Genomic DNA, 22,931 nt, shown 5'->3' with positions numbered 1-22,931 from the left:
TGATAAGCTGCTTCTCTAGCAGTAATTTCTTGTGAAGAATATAAATAGCCGAAGTATTACGCTGCGCCTGTTGCGAGAGACATGAAATAACTTGATGAAATGCAGGAGTCCCTTCACACGAGTTTTGTCATGCATGAACCGAGAGATACAGAAAAATGTGAGGAAGAGAAGTTGTCATACGCTTGCCAGAACCCGCTCAGACATAAAGTAAGTTGGAGAAGGCAGATCGTATGTGCTAACGTAACAGGAACACTACATTTTGAAAGATGATGGATACCAGCTCCCACATGACCACCGCACAACCCATGGATACTTGGAGTCGCCTACGACACCTAATCACATTTTATCCGGTGTAATTATCGTTCTGCACGCTAAAATAGTGGAGCGAAAATCGCTGGCTCACCAGCCATCGCGATGCTTCTTCTTCCTTAGGCACGAACAGCATACTTATCAGCATGCGCTTATTATAATTCTCTTTTTTATTCACCTAGGCTCCGCCATTTAAGTTCCAGGACTTTTTAACCAATACTATTTGCAAAATCACCCCGAGTATTTCTGTTAGAAACCCGAATCGATTATTACACTGGAATTTGCTGGAGTTTACCTGAAACTTTCGTCATTCATGACATTTTATTTAACTGATACACGCGGAGAAAAGGTTGTTAATCATTGTTTAATGAATAATTACCGGCAGCTAGCTGTTGTACCACTTGGCGACGCCTCCTTCGTCTAAGCGAATTCTTATCATCGTCATCATCAGCTTGGACGGTTTCTGGAGATGACGCTGATTCCATAGATCGGATTGGATTCTGTAGCTTCACCGCTTGCAACCGACAGGCGTCGCAGAGATCCCGTGGGCTTCCGAAGGCTATTTGTAACAAAAAAATCTACACAGACACTCAGAAAAGCCCAATTATTCGCGCACACCCGCACACGTAGGTGCGGATAGTTGTACCGTTGCACCACAACTGACATCGAGAAGAACCAGAATAAGAAAGGATGGTGCGCACTTGACAATTACTCTCAGATTATGAATGGCATTTTAGTCGTATACCCCTCAAGAGGAACGAAGACTTACAGTTTGAGGGACCTTGGTTTTGGAGTCCTACCTTACAACCCAAGTACTCTTGCGTACGTGTGCTACCCATTTCCTTACTGAAATATGCTTGCAAATGACCAGCGGGCTATGGTAGTTCGTAGAATTATGTCGAGTACGACTTTTTTTTTCAGCTGATGATTGCAGAGACCGAATCCGTTCAAGGTGACCTCGTCTTCAAAATCGCTTACGATTGGGAAATTTGGAATATATTATTCACCTGTTGCGCCACTGAGAAGTAAGGAACTCGGGAGAGGGTAGGCGGAAACTGACAGGTATAGTAACGGACACCTGATGATAGGTCTCCTGTAGGTATAGCTAACAAGAGCACAGTCGCGAGCAGGCGAGAAAGACCTCAAAACGGTCGCTGGTCTGGAAGACAAAGGACAGTTCGTCGGCTTAGACCGCGATATGATCCTGTAGACGTTGGCTGCTACTCAATCTGGGCAGGTCGAAAACCTGGGAGGACAACGATCACGAAGCTCTTAGAGTTGTAGTAGCTGATGACTTTTCTGACGTAGCTGACATGACGGTGAAGGTGAAGGCGATGGAGGATCGACATGTAAGCAGGAGACACGCCTTTGCGGTCCGCTTCAGAAATTTTTAGCTTGATCTGAGAGGGGCACTGAACAATTGTTTTCGTGCAGACAGATTGTAAAGTGACCCGTGGCACCGAATAGACTTTTGGTAGAGTAAGTTTAAACAAAGCACAAACCTGAGATGGCAGAAAAATTTGTTTTAAAATACAAGCGTTTGACCACAACAGTACCTCACCTTTCCGTCCGTGGGGCGGCACAGGTTTCGAGCACGCATTTCCTTTACGGAAACAACTTACCTGTGCACCGTGAGACCCCCCCCCCCCCCCCCCCCCCCCCTCAGCATACACTCTCGAGAAAGGAAGTTGTCTTATATGGGCAGCTAGACAGACATTTTCCTGACGCCACAGAACCAACGAGCCAGCCCTCCCCGCCGGCACACCTCCAACTTGTAGCTTATGCGCAGACTCCCCGACTCCCTACGACATGGTCTGAGAATATGTGAGTAGTACCCCCAACTGCCAATCCACTACCTCACAAGAGCCTCGTGCAACTAGTGGCTGTCCCTCCTCCTGCCCAGCCACCAACTTCTGCTGGCCCGGCTCGCGCGAAAGATTATAGCCAGCGCTGGACTTTCAAAATAAAAGGCCTACCTTCGAAGGCCAAAGTGCTCTGTAGCAAAATTATCTCTCTCTCCGGTACAAGTAAAATTCTAGTTCCGTCTAATGAGAGCCCATAGAAGCATATTGCGCTAATTTGCTTTTTCCTTCCGTCACTATTTTGATGTTTGTTTGTACCCTAGGGAACTACCCACTCTGATGTTGTTGTTGTTGTTGTTAGCCTATCAAAAGATGGCACATACCCACACTGGGGGATCGGCCAAGAATCGGGTGGCTATTCACCTGAACGCAGTTAACAAAAAGGAAAAGCACGTGGGAGCGCAACACCGGTGAATTTTTCGTCATGAACAGAAAAGGGATGAGTGTTTTGATTTTAAAATTTTAAGAATAATAATAAAGAGAGGGATTAAATATTAATGATTTAGTCAAAATGTAATAATTGATAGAAAAGAAAAGGTTGGAACACTTAGCAAGGCAGTCGGTGAGATTCTATCAGGAAATTTTGAACAGCGGTGCAAACAGATCTGTGGCTGAACCCAAAGGTGGTGGCGCCAAATGATAGCAAGAGCGGGCTGCTCAAACTAAGGCCAAGATGTCTTCATCGACCCTACTCTTCTTCTTCTTCTTCTTCTTCTTCTTCTTCTTCTTCTTCTTCTTCTTCTTCTTCTTCTTCTTCTTCTTCTTCTTCTTCTTCTTCTTCTTCTTCTTCTTCTTCTTCTTCTTCTTCTTCTTCTTCTTCTTCTTCTTCTTCACCCCAGGTATATGGCACATACCCACGCGGCGGGATTGGCCAAGGTATAGTTGAATAAACAAAGAAGTGTCCATGGAAGATGACGACAAAGTTGTAGCACCAATCGTGAATTTTGAAAAATCAATGAATAAAAACAACAGAACAATATTGACCGTGAAATAACGGACAGCATTTTGGTCTCTACTTGCTGCACCCCTCACGTCTTCGTCATCTTCTCCGACGCCGAATATCGGGTCACTGCACACCTGCTGTCAGCAATGTGTTTTTCCTTTTATAATTTGCATTAGCATACAGTGCCTTAGCAAGAAATAGAGAGAAAACGAAGAATCCCCACCAGAAAATATCTTCTGGCAATGTCCATGGCTTGCGACTGAAAGAACGCAGCTTTTTTCAGACGCCGGAAGTGAACGATAAAGAGGGCGGCGCCACCTCATGCCGCACGTGAGCAGGGCGAGCCAAGCTCGAAGGACAAGCCCACAAGCCCTGGGATAGACGTAAATCTCCCGACTGCCATCAATGAGGACCCCGGTGCGAACGCCATCGCCAACGGCGAACGACAGGAGTGGTTCGTACAGGGTACTACCGGAGGCGGACGAAATGGAGCTGCAACGAGAGGAGCCGCGCATTGGAGACGAGCCCGGGCACTCGCCGCAGCCGTCGACGCCAGACGGCGTCTTCCCTCTGGTCCAGCGTGACGCGGTGAACATGCCGCGGGCGTGCCTCATTTTAGCAGTCCTGGTGGTGATCGCCGCCACGTGCTACATCGTCGTGTCGCGGCTCATCTTCATCGCCCAGTGGCTGTCCGCGAACGGCTTCCCCACATACCAGTCTCCGCGAAGTCCGGCCGCCCCCGGAGCCAAATGGGGAGCTCCGCGGACGTAGATTCCCTGGCTGTTGCCGCGGTACCATTCCGGGTGCCTAGCAGGGGCGCCACTGCTTGGAACCGCAGGGTGGGTCGCAGCCGCCGCCACTGCAATTTTACGCCCCGTTCCTACGACTGGAACCACTACGCTGAGGGCATTTCGGCCCAGAAGATGCGGTCAATAAATGTTACTATTGTACACAACAGAGCTGGTATCGTCACGTGATTTACACATAGCTACGTATATCTACACCTAACTCAGTTTTTAAATGCTGAAATTCCTTATAAGGATTTCAAGTTAGTTTGCATTCGCACTGCATCTCGCCTAGATGCGTCAGCGCGCACCTCATTATTTGGTCGCATTTCATATATAGCAGGAAGTGTGGGAGGATCACCCATATTAACGCGGTAGCGTTAAGGGTCCCGTTGTTGTCGTTTACCTCAGTAAACATCAGCGGGAAACACATCGTCGTGGCGGTCGGCGGCGTGTGCGAAAAATCCCCAGAGAAGCAACATAAGCAGGCCATCTGGGTCAAGTGAACTTGTGACGTCATTACAGCCAGCCCACCAGATTGTGTGTAAACAGCCTACCATGAGTGCCGGCGGTCGCGAGAGATGAAATCTAAAAGAGTGCGGTGAGGGGCTAGTTGGTACGACATTATGGAAACAATGAATAACTGCGCAAAAAGGACGGGACAAGAGCGAAGAATCACACGAGACAAGCGCAGACTAACAATTGGTTTATTGCACCAGGAGTTGGAGTTTCTTGGATTGACTAGATGATTATGGCTTTTGTCTTTGTGGTTGGTGCGCATGCACTTTGTTGTCGAAGGAAGGAGGCGTTGGTGCATTAAACCAGTTGTTAGTCTGCGCTTGCCTCGTGTGATTCTTCTCTCTTGTCCCGTCCTTTTTTGCGCAGTTATTCATTGTTTCCATAAGGTCGCGAGAGGTTGCTCGGGTTTAGATAGTGTGGGAGGATTTCGGGTTGCTCTGGACGCAAAAACCCACAGTCCTTGTCTTGCTGCTCTCTGGGATATTCTGGCCTTAAACATAGAGGTCTGTGGAGCCGGGGAACTTGTAGATTCCTCCTGCGTTCCTCCGAATTACCTTGGCAACACTATTCTTCCGATCAATCCCCATCCTTTACCTTCGTGGCCCTGCCATCCAATTACGGCGCACGCCCCAAGATCCAGTGACTTACCCGCAAGATTTATCATCCCTCTCACAAAAAGCTGAGCACTGAAAACGCAGTGGCGAGACTTATTCAAGCACATTCCCAAAGCAACAAAGGTGCAGCAAAATGTACCCACTAACATATCGTTCCGTCTGTGCCTTGTGCGCCGGCAATGTCCCACACTTCAACATCTCCTTAGGGTGCTGGTGCAAATCTTAGCACTTAAAAGGCGCATGGCTCGTCATTTGAGCTGTCAGGCGACGCCCTGGCGGGACAAGAAGCGCTCGTCCAACAAATTCATCAAGCGGCCATGGCCAGTGGAGTCCTGGAATGCGGAGGCCATGCAACCACTCAACCTCAAGATCATTAATCTCGCTTGCTTAAATAGATGTTTCTTCATCCTTCCTTCGTGTCTCATAAGTCCCCACCCGCGGCAGCAGCTGATATCGCAGGGCAGTGGCTCATCGTTTAACGGCTGCACCGCTGATCCAAGAGTGGTGTGGTAACTCCCAGGAATCCATGAATGTAAAACAGAGAATGACAAATTTAGTATGGACATTAACGCTACTTCGTTATACCCTTCTGGTGAGCATGTGTCCCCTGCAATTTTTAACCTGGTGATCTGAGAAGAGGGGAAAGTAGTAGACACACAAAGAATATAGCGGTGATAAAATGCACATGCTTCCATGGTAGCTCCCGTGAAAAGCAGTCCAGACCAAAAACGCTATATTTTGTTCCCCATCGTGGGAAGGCGCCATTTAAGGTGAGACCATAATCATAAATATTTCTTCAGCAATGTCTAGGCATGGAAGTACTTGTGCTAAAGAAAAAAAAAAGCCCGCCTCTCTTGTAACAAGTAGCGGCGCTAAGAGGGCCAGAACAAAGAACCTTCAGTGGGCGAATCCAGATATTCGTCCCAAGGAGGTAGAAACTACTGCGCTCGAAGTACATTGTGTGCGTGCACGCAAACGAGCTTAGTTTTCCTGTTGTAGAATATTCGATGAGATAGTATTTAGATTGCTCTGCCAACAGTACTGCCAGCAGTACTACGGTGGCCGCAGCTGGAAAAAGACAGGGTTAATAGGAGAGACATAAAGGATTAAATATGAACAGGCGAACATATGATATGTAATTTGAAAAATATTCGTTAGCCGTATTGGTTGTACATTTCGCTTTTAGACTGATCCGCTTTCCATTGCATCTTTGAATTGAATTCAGCCGTCACTGTGCATTTTGCTGTCATGTGTGCATTCATGTCGCCTAGTATAATTATCTTGTCCTCTCCTTCTAGCTCATCAATGTCGCTTGCTATATATCCTACAGTTTTTCTGTTTTACTCTTTGCCATTAGCTCCTGTCCACAGGCATACAGAGACAAGGAGTGTTTGCTCCCCTGCCACTTTTCCTTTTAGCTAAAGATGTTTCTTCCATTCCTGTCTGACCCTTTGCTAATTCATGCTTTTATGAATGAATGCCCCAATTCCACCCTCCTTTCGGCTGCCCTCTGTTTATTGCGTTATTCCCATGCGTAGTCAGGATTATGGGATGGTTTCTCCATATCCCTAAGATGTGTTCCCACTAAACCATATATCATTAATTCCTCCTGCCTTGGCTCTTCTTCTGATTCCTCCCATGTCAGTATATTCCTGCCACCTTGCATATTAAAGTACTCTATGCCTGAATTAATTTGGCACTGGCGTATCTCTCTATTTCTTCTCCTACGGATCCTACGTTTCTTTGCTCTTAGTTCTTCCCTCAGTTCGTCCTTGTCTACGTTGGTGCCCTCAGGGCCCTGGGTGCTCCCAAAAAACCTGTTGTCTGGCAATGTGTCCTACTCCTTATCCTTTCGCCAGTGTGACTGCTGTAGTGTCACCATCTTGTACAAAAGTGTGGGAGATGGCCTCGTACATGTCGCTGTTAACGTCCACTACGCCATATCCAAGTCGTCGACTCATTACCCTACTGACACGGTTAGCCTCAGCGACCTTCCTTTCCAACCAGCTAGACTGTCTGTGGACCTCTGGGGTTGTGCATGTGCTCACATACACCCTCTCAGAGGCCTCTCTAAGCGTACACATCCCCACTTTGAGGATGCTGTACCACGAAAGTCTTCAAACTTAGTGCACTTAGTGCAGTTTTGGCCAAACTAAGCTATTTGTGATCACTGATAAAGCAGTTGCTGAAGAGTCTTCAAACCTCCCGCAAATGACTTCTCCCCACTATCTTTTACCTAATCTTCACGGTCGGCCGACGAGATGGCGCCACCAGTGCAGTTGCTGAGAGAGTAGCCTGTTCGTTTCGGCGTCGCCGCAGACGATGCTAATATCCGACTTCTTCTAATCGATTCAGGCAAGTACTCCAGACAAATACGTTATAAAGCACTTCTGCCGACCAAATGTCATTTCTGTGCAAAATTTGAGTTCGAACATTTCACCGGTTTAGCTGTGAAGAGCCTTCTATGGCGCGCGTTTCATTACGGAACAGTGTTTATTGTATGTAGCGATTGTTCTCGCTCCACCTTCAGCACCTTCTTGTCGCTTTGAGTTCCTTGAGTCTAGCTGTCCATTCCCCTCCCGTTGCCCGAACGGCCTCCTTAAATCTCTTACATAGCCCTCGAAGTCTGTCTCGTCCAGATACCGCCAACGCTTTCACTACTCGCACTGCACTAGCTCTCAACCCCCGTGGCTTTCCTAGCGTCTCGATCCATCGTCCGGTCGACGTCCTAACATAAAAGCCCACCAAAATAACTAAACAAAGCCCTACGGCAATCCCTCTAGCCAGCGCCTCCTTAGGCTCTGCTCTAGCCTGCTACCACCTACCGTGGTTTAAAACTACCGCCATACACCATGCATACAAGCACCCTTCCAAGAAACGAACCAGTAATACAAAAGCACCCAGTTTCGGACGATGATGCTGGAGCTAAAAAAAAAAAACATCTTTTTCCGACGGTCTTACTGCTACGATTACGATTGATAAACGATTGTCGGATTGAAGTGACGCCCGTGGTAAACAATGTAAACTCTGTTCAAGTTGCAATCGTTTGTACACTTCGAGTTTGTTGAGTTTCTTCCTTTCCTCTCTCAGCCCTCCTTTATCCCTTTCCTTACGGCGCGGTCCAGGTGTCGGCCGATATGCGAGACTGATACTGCGCCATTTCCTTTCGAAAAATGGAAAAATTTGTTTTTTGGGGAAAGGAAATGGCGCAGTATCTGTCTCACATATCGGTGACACCTGAACCGCGCCGTAAGAGAAGGGATAAAGCAGGGAGTGAAAGAAGAAAGGAAGAAAGAGGTGCCGTAGTGGAGGGTTCCAGAATAATTTCGACCACCTGGGTATCTTTGATGTGCACTGACATCGCACAGCACACGGGCGCCTTTGCGTTTCGCCACCATCGAAACGCTGCCGCCGCGGTCTTCCCCAATAGCCAATACAGCCAATTCAGTTTGTTGACAAGACGCGCAACAGCCGGGCAACAAAATCAGTGAAACAGATACAAAAGAAAATCCTTAGATATGACCGTCCGAGAGAGAAATTCAATGGTTTAAGAGAAGCAGGAAGAGGAACGCTCTCTAGAAGATAATTGCGACATTCCCGGCGCGTTCACGGAGGAAGGAAAACTCACTTCCTCCTCGGGTGCATGAGTGATATTGAGCGAGAGCTTTCACTGATCCTTTCTAGATGGCGCGGCCATCCGTGAGCATCGATAAATGGCTACTGTGCTACTGCGTGCTTCTGGGACCAAAGTTGAATGAGACCACTAAGATTTTTTGCCTAGTGTTAATTATCGTTCAAAATAAGTATTAACATAAATAAAAATTCTGTGCTTCCGAAGCAATTCAGAAAAAAACAGAAACTGAGCACCAATGCGAGTTTTCTATCGATCTCAGCTGCGGAGGCAGTAGCAGCATCGCGAATGATCATCAATGGAGGAAAGCTCTATGGGAGGAAGCATAGAGTTTCTTATTGGAAGTAGAGTGAACTACTGGAAGGGAAAGTAGCCAAACGTATGTTAGTGAAACATATCAGTGACAGCACCTTGTAGTCGCGCTTTCTAGTCGCGGTAGATTTAGAATCGATGGCGATTTTCGCAACAGAATCGTGGATATCAAGGCGGATTTTCTGCGTTCCTTTGTGCGTTGATCCCCGGAAACGACTCACGACAACGAGCCGAAACCCCTGCACGCCTAGTATCCTAGCAGAGATGTGCGGCACGCTGCAAACAGCTCAAACCTGAATCCCGCTGCCGCAAGAGACAACAAAAACGAAACACAGCCATTCGCTTTGGATGCCCGGAACGCAGCGATAGATCATGACCAACTCAAGCTCACTGTGTGGTGACAGGGCTCTGGCGGTAAGCCAACCTGTGCGGTGTTCGCTATGCTGAAACCAGAGGATCGAGTTTCTTTTTTAGATGTGTGCTGATCTCGTGGCAAGGCAGTGCACCCATGGCGCTGAGGAAACTTTCAAAACCCAGTGCCATTCTGTGTTCACTGCGTTTAGGTCCCTCCAGCTGGTTTTATTGTGGGAAACCTACGAAAACAGCATATTTCAAATTGTGATGAATCATATTCCTGCATCAGTAACAAAGTCATTTCTGTCTGGCACCCGGTGCAAATCTGTATTTTAATAAGCACTGCTTCTTTGGAAATAGCAGTTATTACTCAAGGCTGCTGAGATTAACTAATCTGCCCATTGAAATTAACAGCTACCAGATTATGATTGTTTAATCCGCATATTACATAAACACCTCAATAAGTAGCATTTAGGTTCTTTGGGTACATATTTTGTCTTACTCTGCTTGATATTGCAGATCACAATGCGGACCAGGGGCTACAGGCTCCTAAGATCAACCTTTCAGCTGCTTCCAAGCTTACATTCCATGTGCCTTACTGTTCAAAGCTTGAAAATTAGCACACCCATTTGCTGTATTGTCTACTGCTTGCACATGCATTGAGCTATTAGCGCAACCAGATGCTTTTCAAATACAGGTGCCATTCATCATTATCATCAGCCTAACTATGCAGTGCGAAGTCCTCTCCCATGTCCCCCCAGTTAGCCCTGTCTTGTGCCAGCTGTGGACACTATATCCCTGCAAACGGCCGAATCTCATACACCCACCTGACAATCTGAAGCCCTCTACTATGCTTGCTCCCTCTTGGAATCTACTTCATTCCTTCAAGGACCGTTGGTTATCTTCCCTTTGCATCACATGCCCTGCCCATACCCGTTTCTTATTCTTGATTTCAACTAAGAAATCATTAATTCGCATGTCTTCCCTGCCCCATTCTGCTTTCTCCCTGTCTCTTATTACACATACTGTTCTCCTTTTCACAGCTCTCCATGCTGTCCGCAATTTTAAGCTCAACACTTTTCGTTTGCCTCCACGTTTCCATCTTGTAGGTAAGTACCACTGAGAAACAGCTGTTATATACTTTCCTCTTGAGGGATAATGGCAAACTGCTATTCATTACCTAGAGTGCCTGCCAAATACACTCTGCCTCATTCTTATTCTCCTTGTTATTTCATTCTCGTGGTCCGGATCTGTGTTCACTACCTGCTCTATGTATATCTATTCCCTTATCACTACCAGTGCTTCACTGCCTATTTTGAACTGTTCCCTACATTGTTTTGTATTTCATAATTTTTTCGACCCATCCTTCTGTTTTGCCTTTCTGGGTCCTTAGTCATGCTTTGCAACTTGGCCCCCGAGTTACATAGCAAGGCAATGTCATCAGCGGGTCGCTGAGGTATTCTCCACTAGCTTTTATACGTAACTCTTCCCATTTCAGTTCTCCTGGATGCCTCCTGAAACATGTGGCAAATTGTACTGTAGGCATTGTGTTTCCCTACCAGGCACCCTTCCTGATTGCTATTTTATCACTTTACCTGTGAAGGAGTATTGTCGCTATGCAACTGCTATAGATATTTTCCAGAACCTTAACATATGTCCCACTTCTAATTTTATTTTAAGAGCTTTCTCTACTTCCTCGGTCGTCATCGACGGGATCGCCAATTTTTCTACCCCACTGACTTCATGATTACCGCTCTTATTATATTGACTACTGCAGAGATCTCTTTAGAACTCTGCAATTATTGTAACTATCTTATCCATATTGGTAACAGCATCGTCCTGTTTTTCTCTTAGGGCGTGTGTCTGATTTTTGCTAGTGTCTAATTTCCTCTCGACTCCTTTCAGGCTATCTCTTTTGTTTAGATCCTGCTCAATCGTCTCCACATTATACTTCCTTACATCATTTACCTTATGCTTATTGATTAGCTTTGACAGTTCTTTCAGCTGCATACTATCTATGGGGTTAGATGCTTTCATACTTTGGTGTTTCTTAATCAGGTCTTGTTTTCTGAGAAAGCTATCTAGTATGCTATCTAGCTAAGTGCCCCATGCTTGTATTGCGTGTACTGTGTAATAATTTGCCGAACACGAAATTCATTGTCCTTCATTAAAGGGAAATATCTGTTTCCCAGAAAAATCCATGATGCCTGCTGCATTATAAGTGCTCATTAAACAGTGCTGTGTTGGCTTTGGGGTTTTCCAGCTACTTTTAGGCTGCTCTGCTCTATTTGAATTCGCAGGACAAAGAGTGCAACTTGACTGAGGAAGAATCTTCGAAAGCAATATACTGCTGCCAACCTATTTAGGCCTTACCTTTGTGCGTGTATCCTTTAAAGCAGTACTTTCAGCTAATCACATATGTAAAGTTAGGTGCTTGAGAGCCCATCTGATTGTGCCGGGAGAACTAGCCAAACCAGCTTGGCTAAAATGAAAAGCACTGTAAGAGATTCCACACGTGACATTGCATTTTAACATCTAGGAAACATAATTTTCTATCATTTGTAGTCTTATTTTTCATACGCAATGCCAGTTGCACTTCTAGCCGCCACGGTGGCTTAGTGGTTACGGCACTCTGCTACTGACCTGAAAGACATGGGTTCGATTTCGGCCACAGCAGCCGCATTTCGATGAAGCGAAATTCTAGAGGCCCATGTACTTGTAATGTTAGTGCATGTTAAAGAACCCCAGGTGGTCTAAATTTCTGGAGCCCTTCACTACGGCGTCCTTCATAGCCTGAATCGCTTTGGGACGTTTAAAACGCCCATAAACCAAACCAAACCAAACCAGCCAGTTGTTCTTTTCTTTTCCTGCCCATATGCTTTCGAATTTTACGCCTTTATAAGAAACAAGACGACAGTGTGTAATCAGATGTGGTTTTTTGTGTTTGGCTGCTGCTGCTTTATGAATTGTCATTTGTCAAATAGAAACAAGCACCACTGCTTGTGGCATTTGTGCGTTTCTTGTAATGACTCTCCTTTACTATTCTTTATTTTGCAGGCCAATATTGATAAGCCAAAGTGTAGAAGGTGCTGGAGGAAGGAATCTTCAATACTACGGCTGCCATCCTCCCCCTGATTCCATTTCTTCATGCTATAACCTGGAAAACTGCGTGTGCAGTGGTTTCAATGCATCGTGCCTATGCAATAACTGTGGTGGAGATTTTTTTTAATGCAATTGCTTCAGTTGCAGGGTTTTACCTAGTGAGAATAAGGGTGTCATTCTCAGAACAAAAATTTAGTGTGCTGACTCCATTTCATAAACAATGGCATTCGTTTCTCAAGGATGACAACTGGTGGTTCGGTATGCATAATTAAATGGTCTGAAGAAGGGGGAGTTCAGGAAAGAGGAGGGAATAAAAGGTAGCAGCGGAGCAGTGTTGAAATTTGGCACTGACAGAGATTCCCATTTGATTTGTGGCATGTACAGAACACACCCAACAACATGCACCAATCAAATGGCAACCTCCCACCGGTATACGCTTGGTCTGCATTCTGTCACTTTGAGAAATGAAAGAAAAAAAAAGCTGCTTGTGCTCACCCTTGAAAAAGAAGGGCTATTGTTTTCAAAACATCACTCACGATTTTAAAAAATATGGTTGCGAAATGGAGCTCAATTTTTAGTAGATATTGGGATGAATCGAACCCTGTCCTGTTGCTCGAAGGTCAAAGCAAAGTCTCTGAAACAGAAGTGATTATTGTGAAGCACTATATGTGTGACATCATGTGAAAGAGCAGAAAAGTGTGCTGTTTTGTGATCAATTAATAGAAGTGTGCAAATGAAATTCTTTCCTTTAATCCTTGTTCTTTTACAATTCCACTCAAAGCAGGTACCTCAAGGGAGAAAATTGTGTCCATAGGAATAAGTCTCTGGGGGCCTCTGTGTTTGACGCCTCATTCTTTATCTGGATTCTTGCGCTTTACTGTCTCGAGTCATTGCAAATGCTTTCTTAAGTCATTCAATGTGACTTTGACACTTTGGTACTGAATTTTTTTTTTTTTTTCAATTTCATTTGCTTGTCCTATGCTTGAAGCTTTCTGAGGACTCGAACTGTGCAAAAGTGGTGCTGTCATTATTGTGTGATGAGTTCTACTCTGCACTGTTTTTGCTGCTGTTGACTGGTTCATAGGCATTTTGGTGGTGTTGCTGAAGAGTACACTGTGGTTCCTTGTGTTTTGTCACAAGTGACTGACTTCTTTTCTTCATGCTTATAGCATTACCGACACTTTCAAAAAAATTATTCATTGCTGTGAGCATTTAGCCTGCACTCTAACACCTCCGGTTACTTTTTAAGGCTTCTTTAATGAACAGCGGCATTTTGCCGTATGGGGTATGCCTTGACATATAGGTTTTTTTTAAAAGCTTTTGCACAAAACTGAATGCTATTCTGCATATGTGTAATTCATCACGTATTGATTTCAATTTGGGATAGTGGTATGGGCTCTGAATTACCTTTGAACTGGGCAGTTCTTATTTTAATATGAAGCTATTTGAAAAAAATATTTTGCTGAATGTTATTGTAGAGCTCTGCTCTTTGATGCTATGCACTGTTGCACAACGTAGTGCCAGATTTACTGGATTTACTCATGTAAGATCTGTACTTTTTATAATTTTGCCTGGTTGCAGGCTTTACAGGAGTGTCAAGGTCGTGCATCATTAAATACCTGTAAAAATTGTAATGTAGCTGCGACTTCTGCACACAATAACACAACAGCTGATGACACGTTACAATTACTTTTATTTACCATTCCACAATGCTGTCGCTTTCGTTGCTTTATGATGACCTCGCCTCATCAGCGCATTTCGATAGTCTTCCATGCTGTCCATGGCGTTAGAAATGCCAGTCACCTTGAACCTATTTGAGAGAGTGCATTGACGAACCGGGTCATCAAGGTCTCCATTTTCTTACCTTCCCCAATTTTTGTGTCCCAAAATGCGAGTGTGGGCCTCTCCCCAAGGCAGGTCTTACATGAGTAAGTACAATATTGCCTAACTGCACTCTTGGAGATAGCGTAGTGTAAGCACCATACTGAACATATGGCCATGTTCGTAAACACCTGAAATGTGGGTTGCAAGTAAGCTTTGGCAATTCTTTGCTCACAGCAGTGCTCTGAAAGGATGTAAGAGGGATAATGAAAAAAAGAGTGTATTACCAATGTGTTGTGTCACTAAGCATAACTGAACTTGCTACTGTTTATGCCTATATAGGTAGACACATGCAGTCCTTCCCATGAAGCCAGTAATTATGCATGTACGCTGACCAAGGCAGTTGTATGAAATAGTACTCTGCATTCACTCTCTCTTGTGCATAAGACCAGGCGTGTCATGTCATGTGGAGGCCTGTGTCTTAGTATAATATGGCTTTCAAATGCAGGCTGGAGCACAAGGGACTACATACTTGGTGTACCTTCTGGACAGGATTCAACAGGTTAGAATGTGCTGATTTTCTCCAGAGGACATTTTCTGAAGGTTGTCATTCAGTGAGCAGGATGAAGGTAGCTTAGTTTACAGTAGTAGTTGTAAATGACAGCATGTTGTCTTACTAAATATCACTGATTGCCACATGTTGGTTATTAAAGGTGCATTAAATAGGAATCTGAACTCCTCTTTTTACTGCATGAACTCTGTCTACACGTTGTGAGCATTCTTAAACTCTTCGAATTATTGCCCTGTGCTTTCGATTTCCCTAATTTAAATCGGATCAAACGTCTCGACTCCTTTTTTTTTTTTTTAACTCAACACTGAAGGTAGGAAGAGTCATACAACGCGTGCAGTGCCTTTCAGCCAGTCTCGTGGCGTCTTGCCGCCCTGCCATCGGTGGAGTGATACGTAAACCAAATAGTCCACACTTGTTTTTATTTCCTTGGGCCTAATTTAAAGCAATGTTGTCTGTGACAAACTATTTATTCACACAAACCTAAGAAACAGAATAAATGCGAAAGCGAAGCCGCCACGGGACTGGCTGAAAGGAACACCACACGTTGGTTGACTCCTCCTATCTTCAGCATTGAGTTCATGTAAAGGCGGGAGCTGGGACGTTTGATCCGATTTAAATTAGGGAAATCGGCTGCACGGGACAATAATTTGAAATATATAAGAATGCTCGAAATGTGTAGATCGAGTTCCCGCACTGAAAAGACTAGTTCAGATTTCTCTTTAGGGCACATTTAAGCCTGCATAGGTGAACTGAAAAAGATGTCTATCATGAAACCAATATCGCAAGCGCATGGGTAAAAGGCACTAATTTTAGCTCGGTTAAAAAGCTACGAAATAATATTGGAAATTATGACACTTCTGCAAACTTAAATGTTTTCTTCAGCTACATGCAGAATTAGTAGTAGTGATACCTTGCTTCAGACCTGAATTCTTTTTAACTCACTCTACTGAATGTAGCTTTGGATAAATATCCATAGCTATAGATGAAAGTGTCTTGCACATACTTCTTGTATGTCTAGCTTCAATTGAGCTCGGCATTGTTCGTTCGTGCATTTTATTAAAAGTGCTCTGCTTTTAAAACGCAGGTTTGATCATAGCACGGAGCAGACATGGCACACCTCATGGGCAAGATTCACCCGATCCGAGGCACCCTGTGAGCAACTACATAGAATCTACTCTTATCAGCATGGGTGACCAGCAGAATACACCGACAAAGAAGAAGCTGCATGAGTGCAGCCACTGCAAAAAGGTATTCACAAAGAGAAGCCAGCTAGTGGTGCATCTGCGAGTTCATACCGGCGACCGCCCATACCTCTGTGACCATTGTGGTAGCAGCTTTGCACAAAAGCCCCATCTAAAGGTACACCAGCGCACTCACTCAGGCGAGCGCCCCTATCGTTGTGACCACTGTGGTAGCAGCTTTGCACTGAAGGCAACCCTTGAGGCACATCTTCGTACTCACACTGGCGAACGTCCATACCGTTGTGACTACTGTGCCAGTGCCTTTGCTGCGAGTAGCAACCTGATAGAACACCTACGAACCCACACAGGTGAACGTCCATATCGTTGCCAGTACTGTGGTAGTGCCTTTGCAATAAGGAGTACCCTGGTTTTGCACATCCGAACCCACACAGGTGAAAAGCCGTATCGGTGCCAGCTATGTCCCATGGTTTTTGCACAGCATTCACAACTTGCGAGACATGTGCGATCCCACAACGGTGAAAAGCCATTTCAGTGCGACTTGTGCCTGAAGAGCTTCTCTGAGAAGTGCAACTTGGCACGTCACAAAGAACTTAAACACAAAAGAGATTGTAGTGTTCCATGAAACCCATTGGTAGCATGTTTTGCTGGGTATCTTGTTGTTTACCATTAGCTAGAAACATGCTAGCTATGTAACCTACTCTAACTGTTGCTTGACAGCCTATGTTATTGATAGTTTGTTAAATTTGTAAGCTTTCTTTCATGTTGACGAATCTGTCTTAAAAAGGCATTTATGTCCTTTTAGATTTCACTGGCACACAGCTGCTCTATAAGCATTTCATCTACAAGATACACCAGCCTACTGAGCAGTTAATCTTTTGTGCTTCAAAATAAAATCATGGCATCACTTCTTTTCACTAAAACACCTTCAACAGTTTGTAAAGGACTTTCAAAATCAGTATACATATATAACAAATTCAGTTTTGCACCCTGCCTCCATCAAAAGCTTTGTGGAAATCAATGAAGGTGCTCCCATTATTTTTATTGTGCATTCTTCCTGCATTAGGTTTTGGGGAACTGTTGATGAATTCACAAATCACTACCACTGCAGCTTTATTTGTTTGCATTACAGCACAAAAGAGGCCTGCTCTTTTGAAATTCCTTCTGTGTTTATATTCTAGGACTGGTAATGGAAATGACAGGAGAGGGTATAAAAGTCCAAGTTAAAGATGATAATTCTTCCTTTACTTTGGAGGCTTTAGGATTTATTTGCCAATTTAACCAAATGAGAAAAAGTCTGCTCGAGTATCTGCATTCAAGTATCTGTATCTACATCATGAACAGCCTGATTGCACCCACTGGAGGACAAAAGCTTCTTCTATATCCTTTTAGTTAGCTCTGTCCTGTGCCAACTGCAGCCACCTTATCCCTGCAGATTCGTTAATTTCATCTCCCTGCCTAACTTAATGCCACCTCTTGCTATGCTTGCCTTCTTTTGCATTCCGGTCCACTACCTTTAACAACCATTGGTTATCTTGCCTTTGCATTACATACCCTCCCAAAACCAATTTGTTCATCTTAATTTATAGTTATAAATCAAACTCACCTTTGTTCCCTGACCCACTCTACCCTCTTCCTGTCTGTTAATGTTATGCCTATCATTTTCTTTTTCATTGCTTGCTGCATTGTTTTGAATTAAAGTCGAGCCATTTCTGTTAGCCTCCATATTTCTGCACTATAGGTGAGTGCTGGTTACATACAGCTGTTATTTACTTTTCTTGTGAGGTATATTGGTAAGCTGCCATTCATGGTCTGAGAGAACTTGCCAAATGCACTCCACCCTATTTTTAGAAGTATTTTTAGAAGATTTCACTCTCATGATAGGATCTGCAGTCACTACCTGCCCTGAGAAGATGTATTCCCCTAGCAGTTTCACCACCTCGCTACCAATCATAAGCTGCTATTCCTTTCCGAGACTATTGAACATCACTTTAGTTTTCTGCATGTATTTGGACCCACTCTTTGACTTTGGACATCTAAGTCATTGATAATGCATTGCAATTCGAATATCCCCTGAGTGACATGGCAAGGCAATGTCATCAGCAAATCGCAGATTGCTAATGTATTGTCCATTAACTCATATCCTCAATTGTTTCCAATCCAGGTCTTTCAATACGCCCTCTAAACAGGTGGTGAACAGCATTGCAGAGATCGTGTCTACCTGCCTGACATCCTTCCTTATTGGAATTTTATTGCTGACTTTATGGAGTACTATGAAGGCTGTGCAGCTGTTATCATAGATATCTTCCAGTATTTCTACATAAGGCTCATCTACACCCCGATTCTGCAATGCCTACATGACTACTGAGGTTTCGACAGAGTCAAATGCATTCTCGCAATCCGTGAAGGCTATATATAGGAGTTGGTTATATCCTATGCATTTCTCTATCATATGATTGATAGTGTAACATAGTCTGTTGTCGAGCAGCCTTTACGAAAGCCTGCAAGATCATTTGATTGATTAAAGTCTAAGGTTGTCCTCATTCTTTTGGCGATTACAGTATTAGATACCTTGTAGGCGACGGACAGTAAGCAGACCAGTCTGTAATTTTTCAAGCCTTTGACATCTCTTTCTTTATGGGTTAAGACGTTAGCGTTCTTCCGAGATTCTGGTACACTTGAGGTTATAAGGCATTGCTTATACAGTGTGGCTCATTTTTGTAGTGGAATCTTTGCAGCATCCTTCAACAGATCTGCTGTTACCTGATCCTCAGCAGCTGCTTTCCGCCTCTGCGTTGCTCCTAAAGCTTCTTTTACTTCCTCTTTTGTTGCTGGTAGGATGTCCAGTGGGTGTGCAGTACTTCTATCATTGTCCTGATTATATTGGCTACTGTATAGATTTATGTAGAGCTATTCAGCTAATTTAACTGTCTTATCCATATTGTTTATTCAAACCAATTCAATTCGTTTTTCTTTAAGAGCGGTTACAAAGACAACTCTGAATGGTCCCGTTGGCTACAAGTTGTACTCAGCAACCTGACAACAGCCCTGTGGGCATAGTACAAGACAGTAGTCAGCACAGGTTAACAGCATAGGCCAACATTTAAAACTGCACACTCATTAAAATTGAAACACTATCTAGAAAAATTAGCATCAAAAATGCACATCCAGAACAACCTGAAGAGAGGAAATCTGTGATAATACGGAAGCACAGAATGACTGGACAATTAAATGACATTGACAAATGGCATTGCACTCCGCGTCTCTTAGCGCATACATCAGTTTTTTCCTATGCCTAGTTTCTTCTTGAACATTTTCAAGTTACGTTCGTTCTTCAGAGCATGCTTGATTCTCTCCATGTTATGCTTCTTTATGGCTGTTACCCTGTGCTTACTGATTACCTTTGATAACTCTGCCAGTTCTTTTGTCAGTGGGGTTAGAGGCTTTCATGCTTTGGTATTTTTTAATAAGATCTTTCGTCTCCTCAGATAGCTTGCCGGTATCCTGTCTATCAATCCTACCACCTGCTTCTACAGTGCACTGTGTAGTGATAGCTGTGTGATTATCGTTCATTGCTTGAACATTAAGGTCGTCGTTCTTGGATGAAGCTGAATATCTGTTCTGCAGTGAGATACTGTACTCTTCTACTCTCCGTCTTACCGTTAACTCATTGATGGGGTTCTGCCTCACTAGTTTCTTGCATTCCCTCGTCAAGTCTAGGCTAATTCGACACCTTACCATTCCATGGTCTCTGCATCGCACCTTTCCGAGGGCTTCCACATCCTGCACGATGCCAGGGTGAGCGCACAGTATGAAGTCTGTTTCATTTTTAGTCTCACCGCTGGGGCTCTTCCAAGTTCACTGCCTGTTCTCTCATTGCATAACTGCATTACTAGCTCTAAAAATTGTCTGTACTAGATATAAATGGCACATTGTTTTGTGGAGCACTAGGTGCATGCTATTGAAGGTCTGTTTTCGTGCTGTGAATATCAACTGTTTTCTGTCATTTTGCTTTAACCTATATTCTTTGTTGTGACGAGATTTAATAATTAAAGCCGGATCTCATTCACATTGGGTGTTCTCTAAAATAATTGGCTATCAGGTTTATTGCCACTTAGATAATACTGTATAATTTGTGTTTGATCACAGGTTGTGGATTTGCTGATGTGCTTGCAGGAGCATTCATTTGAATGTACTATTGAGAAATCCTATGTATTCGGAGCTTCCATTCAATCTCTGGATGCTTTGTAGTGTTGCTTAGTTCACATGAATATTTTATTGCATTTGCCCTTACGTTTTGCTCTTTGTGATACTTATGTGCTTCTCTTATGTTCTGCCTAAAATTTAAAAACCAGAAGTACTTGCTGCTGGGCTAGCTGGTTCATATTAAACTTGAGTGGTGCAAAGGAACAAACACAGGGATACAGGAAGACAAGGCTCTCTTTCTATCTTTTTCTTCTTGTGTCCGTTTCCTTGCGCCATTGAAATTTATTTAAAAACCAGTGCAGTGCTTTGGCTCTTTCCGCTAGAAATCTAAAAGTTGCCCTTGCCGAACCCCCAGGCTCCTTGCACCCAAACACGTCATTACATCATGCATCCAGGAAAAATTTTCTATCCTTATAGACCCGAAACCAGAGGTGCTCTCCAGCACGGCCTTTTGTTGCAGACTAGTGTGCCACAGAGCAGGCGTTTTCTTGGGGATTACGGGACTATGAAAGCTTTGCAACTTGTGTATACATGATAGCCACAGTTTACTCTCCTTTGGGCACTGGAAAACTTTGCCAAGCATATTTGGACAGCACGATTGCAGCAAGTTTTTGCATCACCACAGAGATGAAATCAATGCGTTAGTCATCATGTTTAGTTTGACGTTGTTGTAAACTGTCCCATCATTGAGGATGCACCCCCACTCCATTGCCACCTTGTACTCTGTCACAGAAAAAAAAAAAAAATTTAGACAATCGCAAGTGTTAATTGTATGGCTCACATGCAATTCCAATTCCAGTATGCTTCCTGCTTGCGATAGAGAACCCCCCAAATAAGGCTGTGTCGTTTCCTGCACCATGGTGTTCCAGTCGCATCAGTTTATCATCGGGAGCTTAAGTTGTAGAGCCAACAGATGTGCATGCCACTCCATTGGGATCCTTTCTTTATGTGCTTAGCAAATCGGGAGCTTATTAAACTTCTGCCTGTATGTCATCAGAGGCTTGATACATCATTTTGGATACTTAAAATATATCATCATGCAGGCCAAAGAAAAGCGCTGCTAATAAATGGTTGGTGATGTAAAACAAGACATTTTTGCTTAGCATGCAAGTCAGCTTTCACAACTTCTGCAGAAAATGAGTCCATTTTATTCAGATTTTTTTCAGTGCATGTGACAGGTTTGCACTACCATTTGGGTCAGTGTCATGTAGACTGTAATGAAGTTGAGTATATTTTGCTGCGGTTCAGGCACACACCAACAGCAGAAAGATTCTACAGTCAGCCCTTTACCATGTCGTCTGCCCTCTGGCATACGGAAACAGAAATAAATTGGTAGCTCTCGTGGTGACATTCCCGTACATGAAATGTAAACTGTTCATTTTAAAAAACAGTTGCTACTGAGTGCTTTGTGCACTGTGCTTTGTGCTCTAACCACCTAAATTTTATATGATGTTTGCCTTTTCTGATGTTTGTGCCTTTTTTGATGTTTGTGTTCTCCTTTGGTGTATTACCTCATGCTTATTTTAAGGATGTCCCCCTTAAAGTTTCTCACCTTGGGACCTCCTTATGCTATTTATAATAGCATTCACTTTTCATGTACTATATAATTTCTGAAATAAATCTTTTACTTCAATTGCAAACTGTAGTAAGCTCAGCACATGGATGACGAAAACAAACCACTGGCGATTAAAAACATGCATTTTGCCCAAACAAACCAGTCTGCTGCTGGTGAGCCTGGCTACTGTTTGCACATCACTCAATCAATAAATCTACATCTGCCAATTCGACTACCGTCAAGTATCGCATCAATGAGGAACAATGCTCATCAAATAGCTGTACCTCTGTCTAGCAGAGGGAAAATGCGGCAAGTGATACATAGCATACACATATGTGTGCTGTCTGGTGGAGGGCGCCAATGAAACTAAATGAAAAGCATGTCCACCTAAACATGCATTGTATGCATGCCGCACGCATGACCTGCTATCCACTGGGCCGCACATGCCGACCCAGTATGTGCTGTCGAGAGTAGGACCGTGGTGTCGAGCAAAAGTATGTCCACCTAAACGCTGAACCTAGTTATACTCCGTTTCACACATTGCAGGCAACGCTGCATACGCTACGAAAGTAGTGCGTCCGCGAAACCATATAACTCCGCCACATATCATTCCTTCTTTTTGAAATTCCGGTGAGTGTTTGGACGAAAACAGAGAGCGGTATAAAACGATGTGGTAGCTTTGAAAATCATGGTAGAAGCTGTTAGGCGCTCAGTGTTCGGCCCTCTGGCTGCAATGTTCATTGAATGTGAACTAAGTTTTGGGCGCGGATTGAGTAAGAGCGATTTGCCCTGCTAACCGCGTATCATACTGCCGCATGTAATTCTTGCTTCTCAAAGAATGCGTGTCGCAGTACGCAAATATGGCAAGAGGAAAAATGTCGCAACGAAATGTGCTTGTGTTCGCTGTAGTTGTATGGCGACACTAAAACAGGAATTTTTTTCTGCTATATCATCATACGTATCATCACGTGTTGATCATCCGCATAAAGTTGCCATCCCAACCTGTAAAACAAATGTGCTTTTTAATTCTTTCTTACCGAAGACTAGCACTGAGTGGAACCACCTTCCACACCATATCGCATGCATTGAAGACGCATCATTCGTCAAGCCACTTATCACCAAGTATGTCATTGAACAAGCATCTGCAT

At 44.0% G+C, this 22,931-nt stretch overlaps 1 protein-coding gene across 3 annotated transcripts; it reads left to right on the top strand.

Annotated features, from left to right (window-relative positions):
• The first annotated feature begins 8,969 nt into the window (after nt 1-8,969).
• LOC144107716 (uncharacterized) lies at nt 8,970-21,862 on the top strand. Of its 3 annotated transcripts, XM_077640848.1 has the most exons (4): nt 8,970-9,389; nt 10,373-10,438; nt 12,387-14,814; nt 15,908-21,862. In XM_077640848.1, the coding sequence occupies exons 3-4, from the start codon at nt 14,712-14,714 to the stop codon at nt 16,645-16,647; spliced, it is 843 nt and encodes a 280-aa protein (XP_077496974.1). In that variant the 5' UTR covers nt 8,970-9,389; nt 10,373-10,438; nt 12,387-14,711; the 3' UTR covers nt 16,648-21,862. The 3 variants fall into 3 exon arrangements, with proteins under 3 accessions (XP_077496974.1, XP_077496973.1, XP_077496975.1); XM_077640847.1 differs by lacking the exons at nt 8,970-9,389; nt 10,373-10,438 and adding an exon at nt 11,634-11,706; XM_077640849.1 differs by lacking the exons at nt 8,970-9,389; nt 10,373-10,438 and having other exon boundaries at nt 11,634-14,359; nt 14,761-14,814.
• Nucleotides 21,863-22,931: the final 1,069 nt, after the last annotated feature.

Source organism: Amblyomma americanum, chromosome 10 (genome assembly GCF_052857255.1).
Source record: "Amblyomma americanum isolate KBUSLIRL-KWMA chromosome 10, ASM5285725v1, whole genome shotgun sequence".
Taxonomy (NCBI): Eukaryota; Metazoa; Arthropoda; class Arachnida; order Ixodida; family Ixodidae; genus Amblyomma; species Amblyomma americanum.
This window is presented reverse-complemented; position numbering and strand designations above follow the sequence as displayed.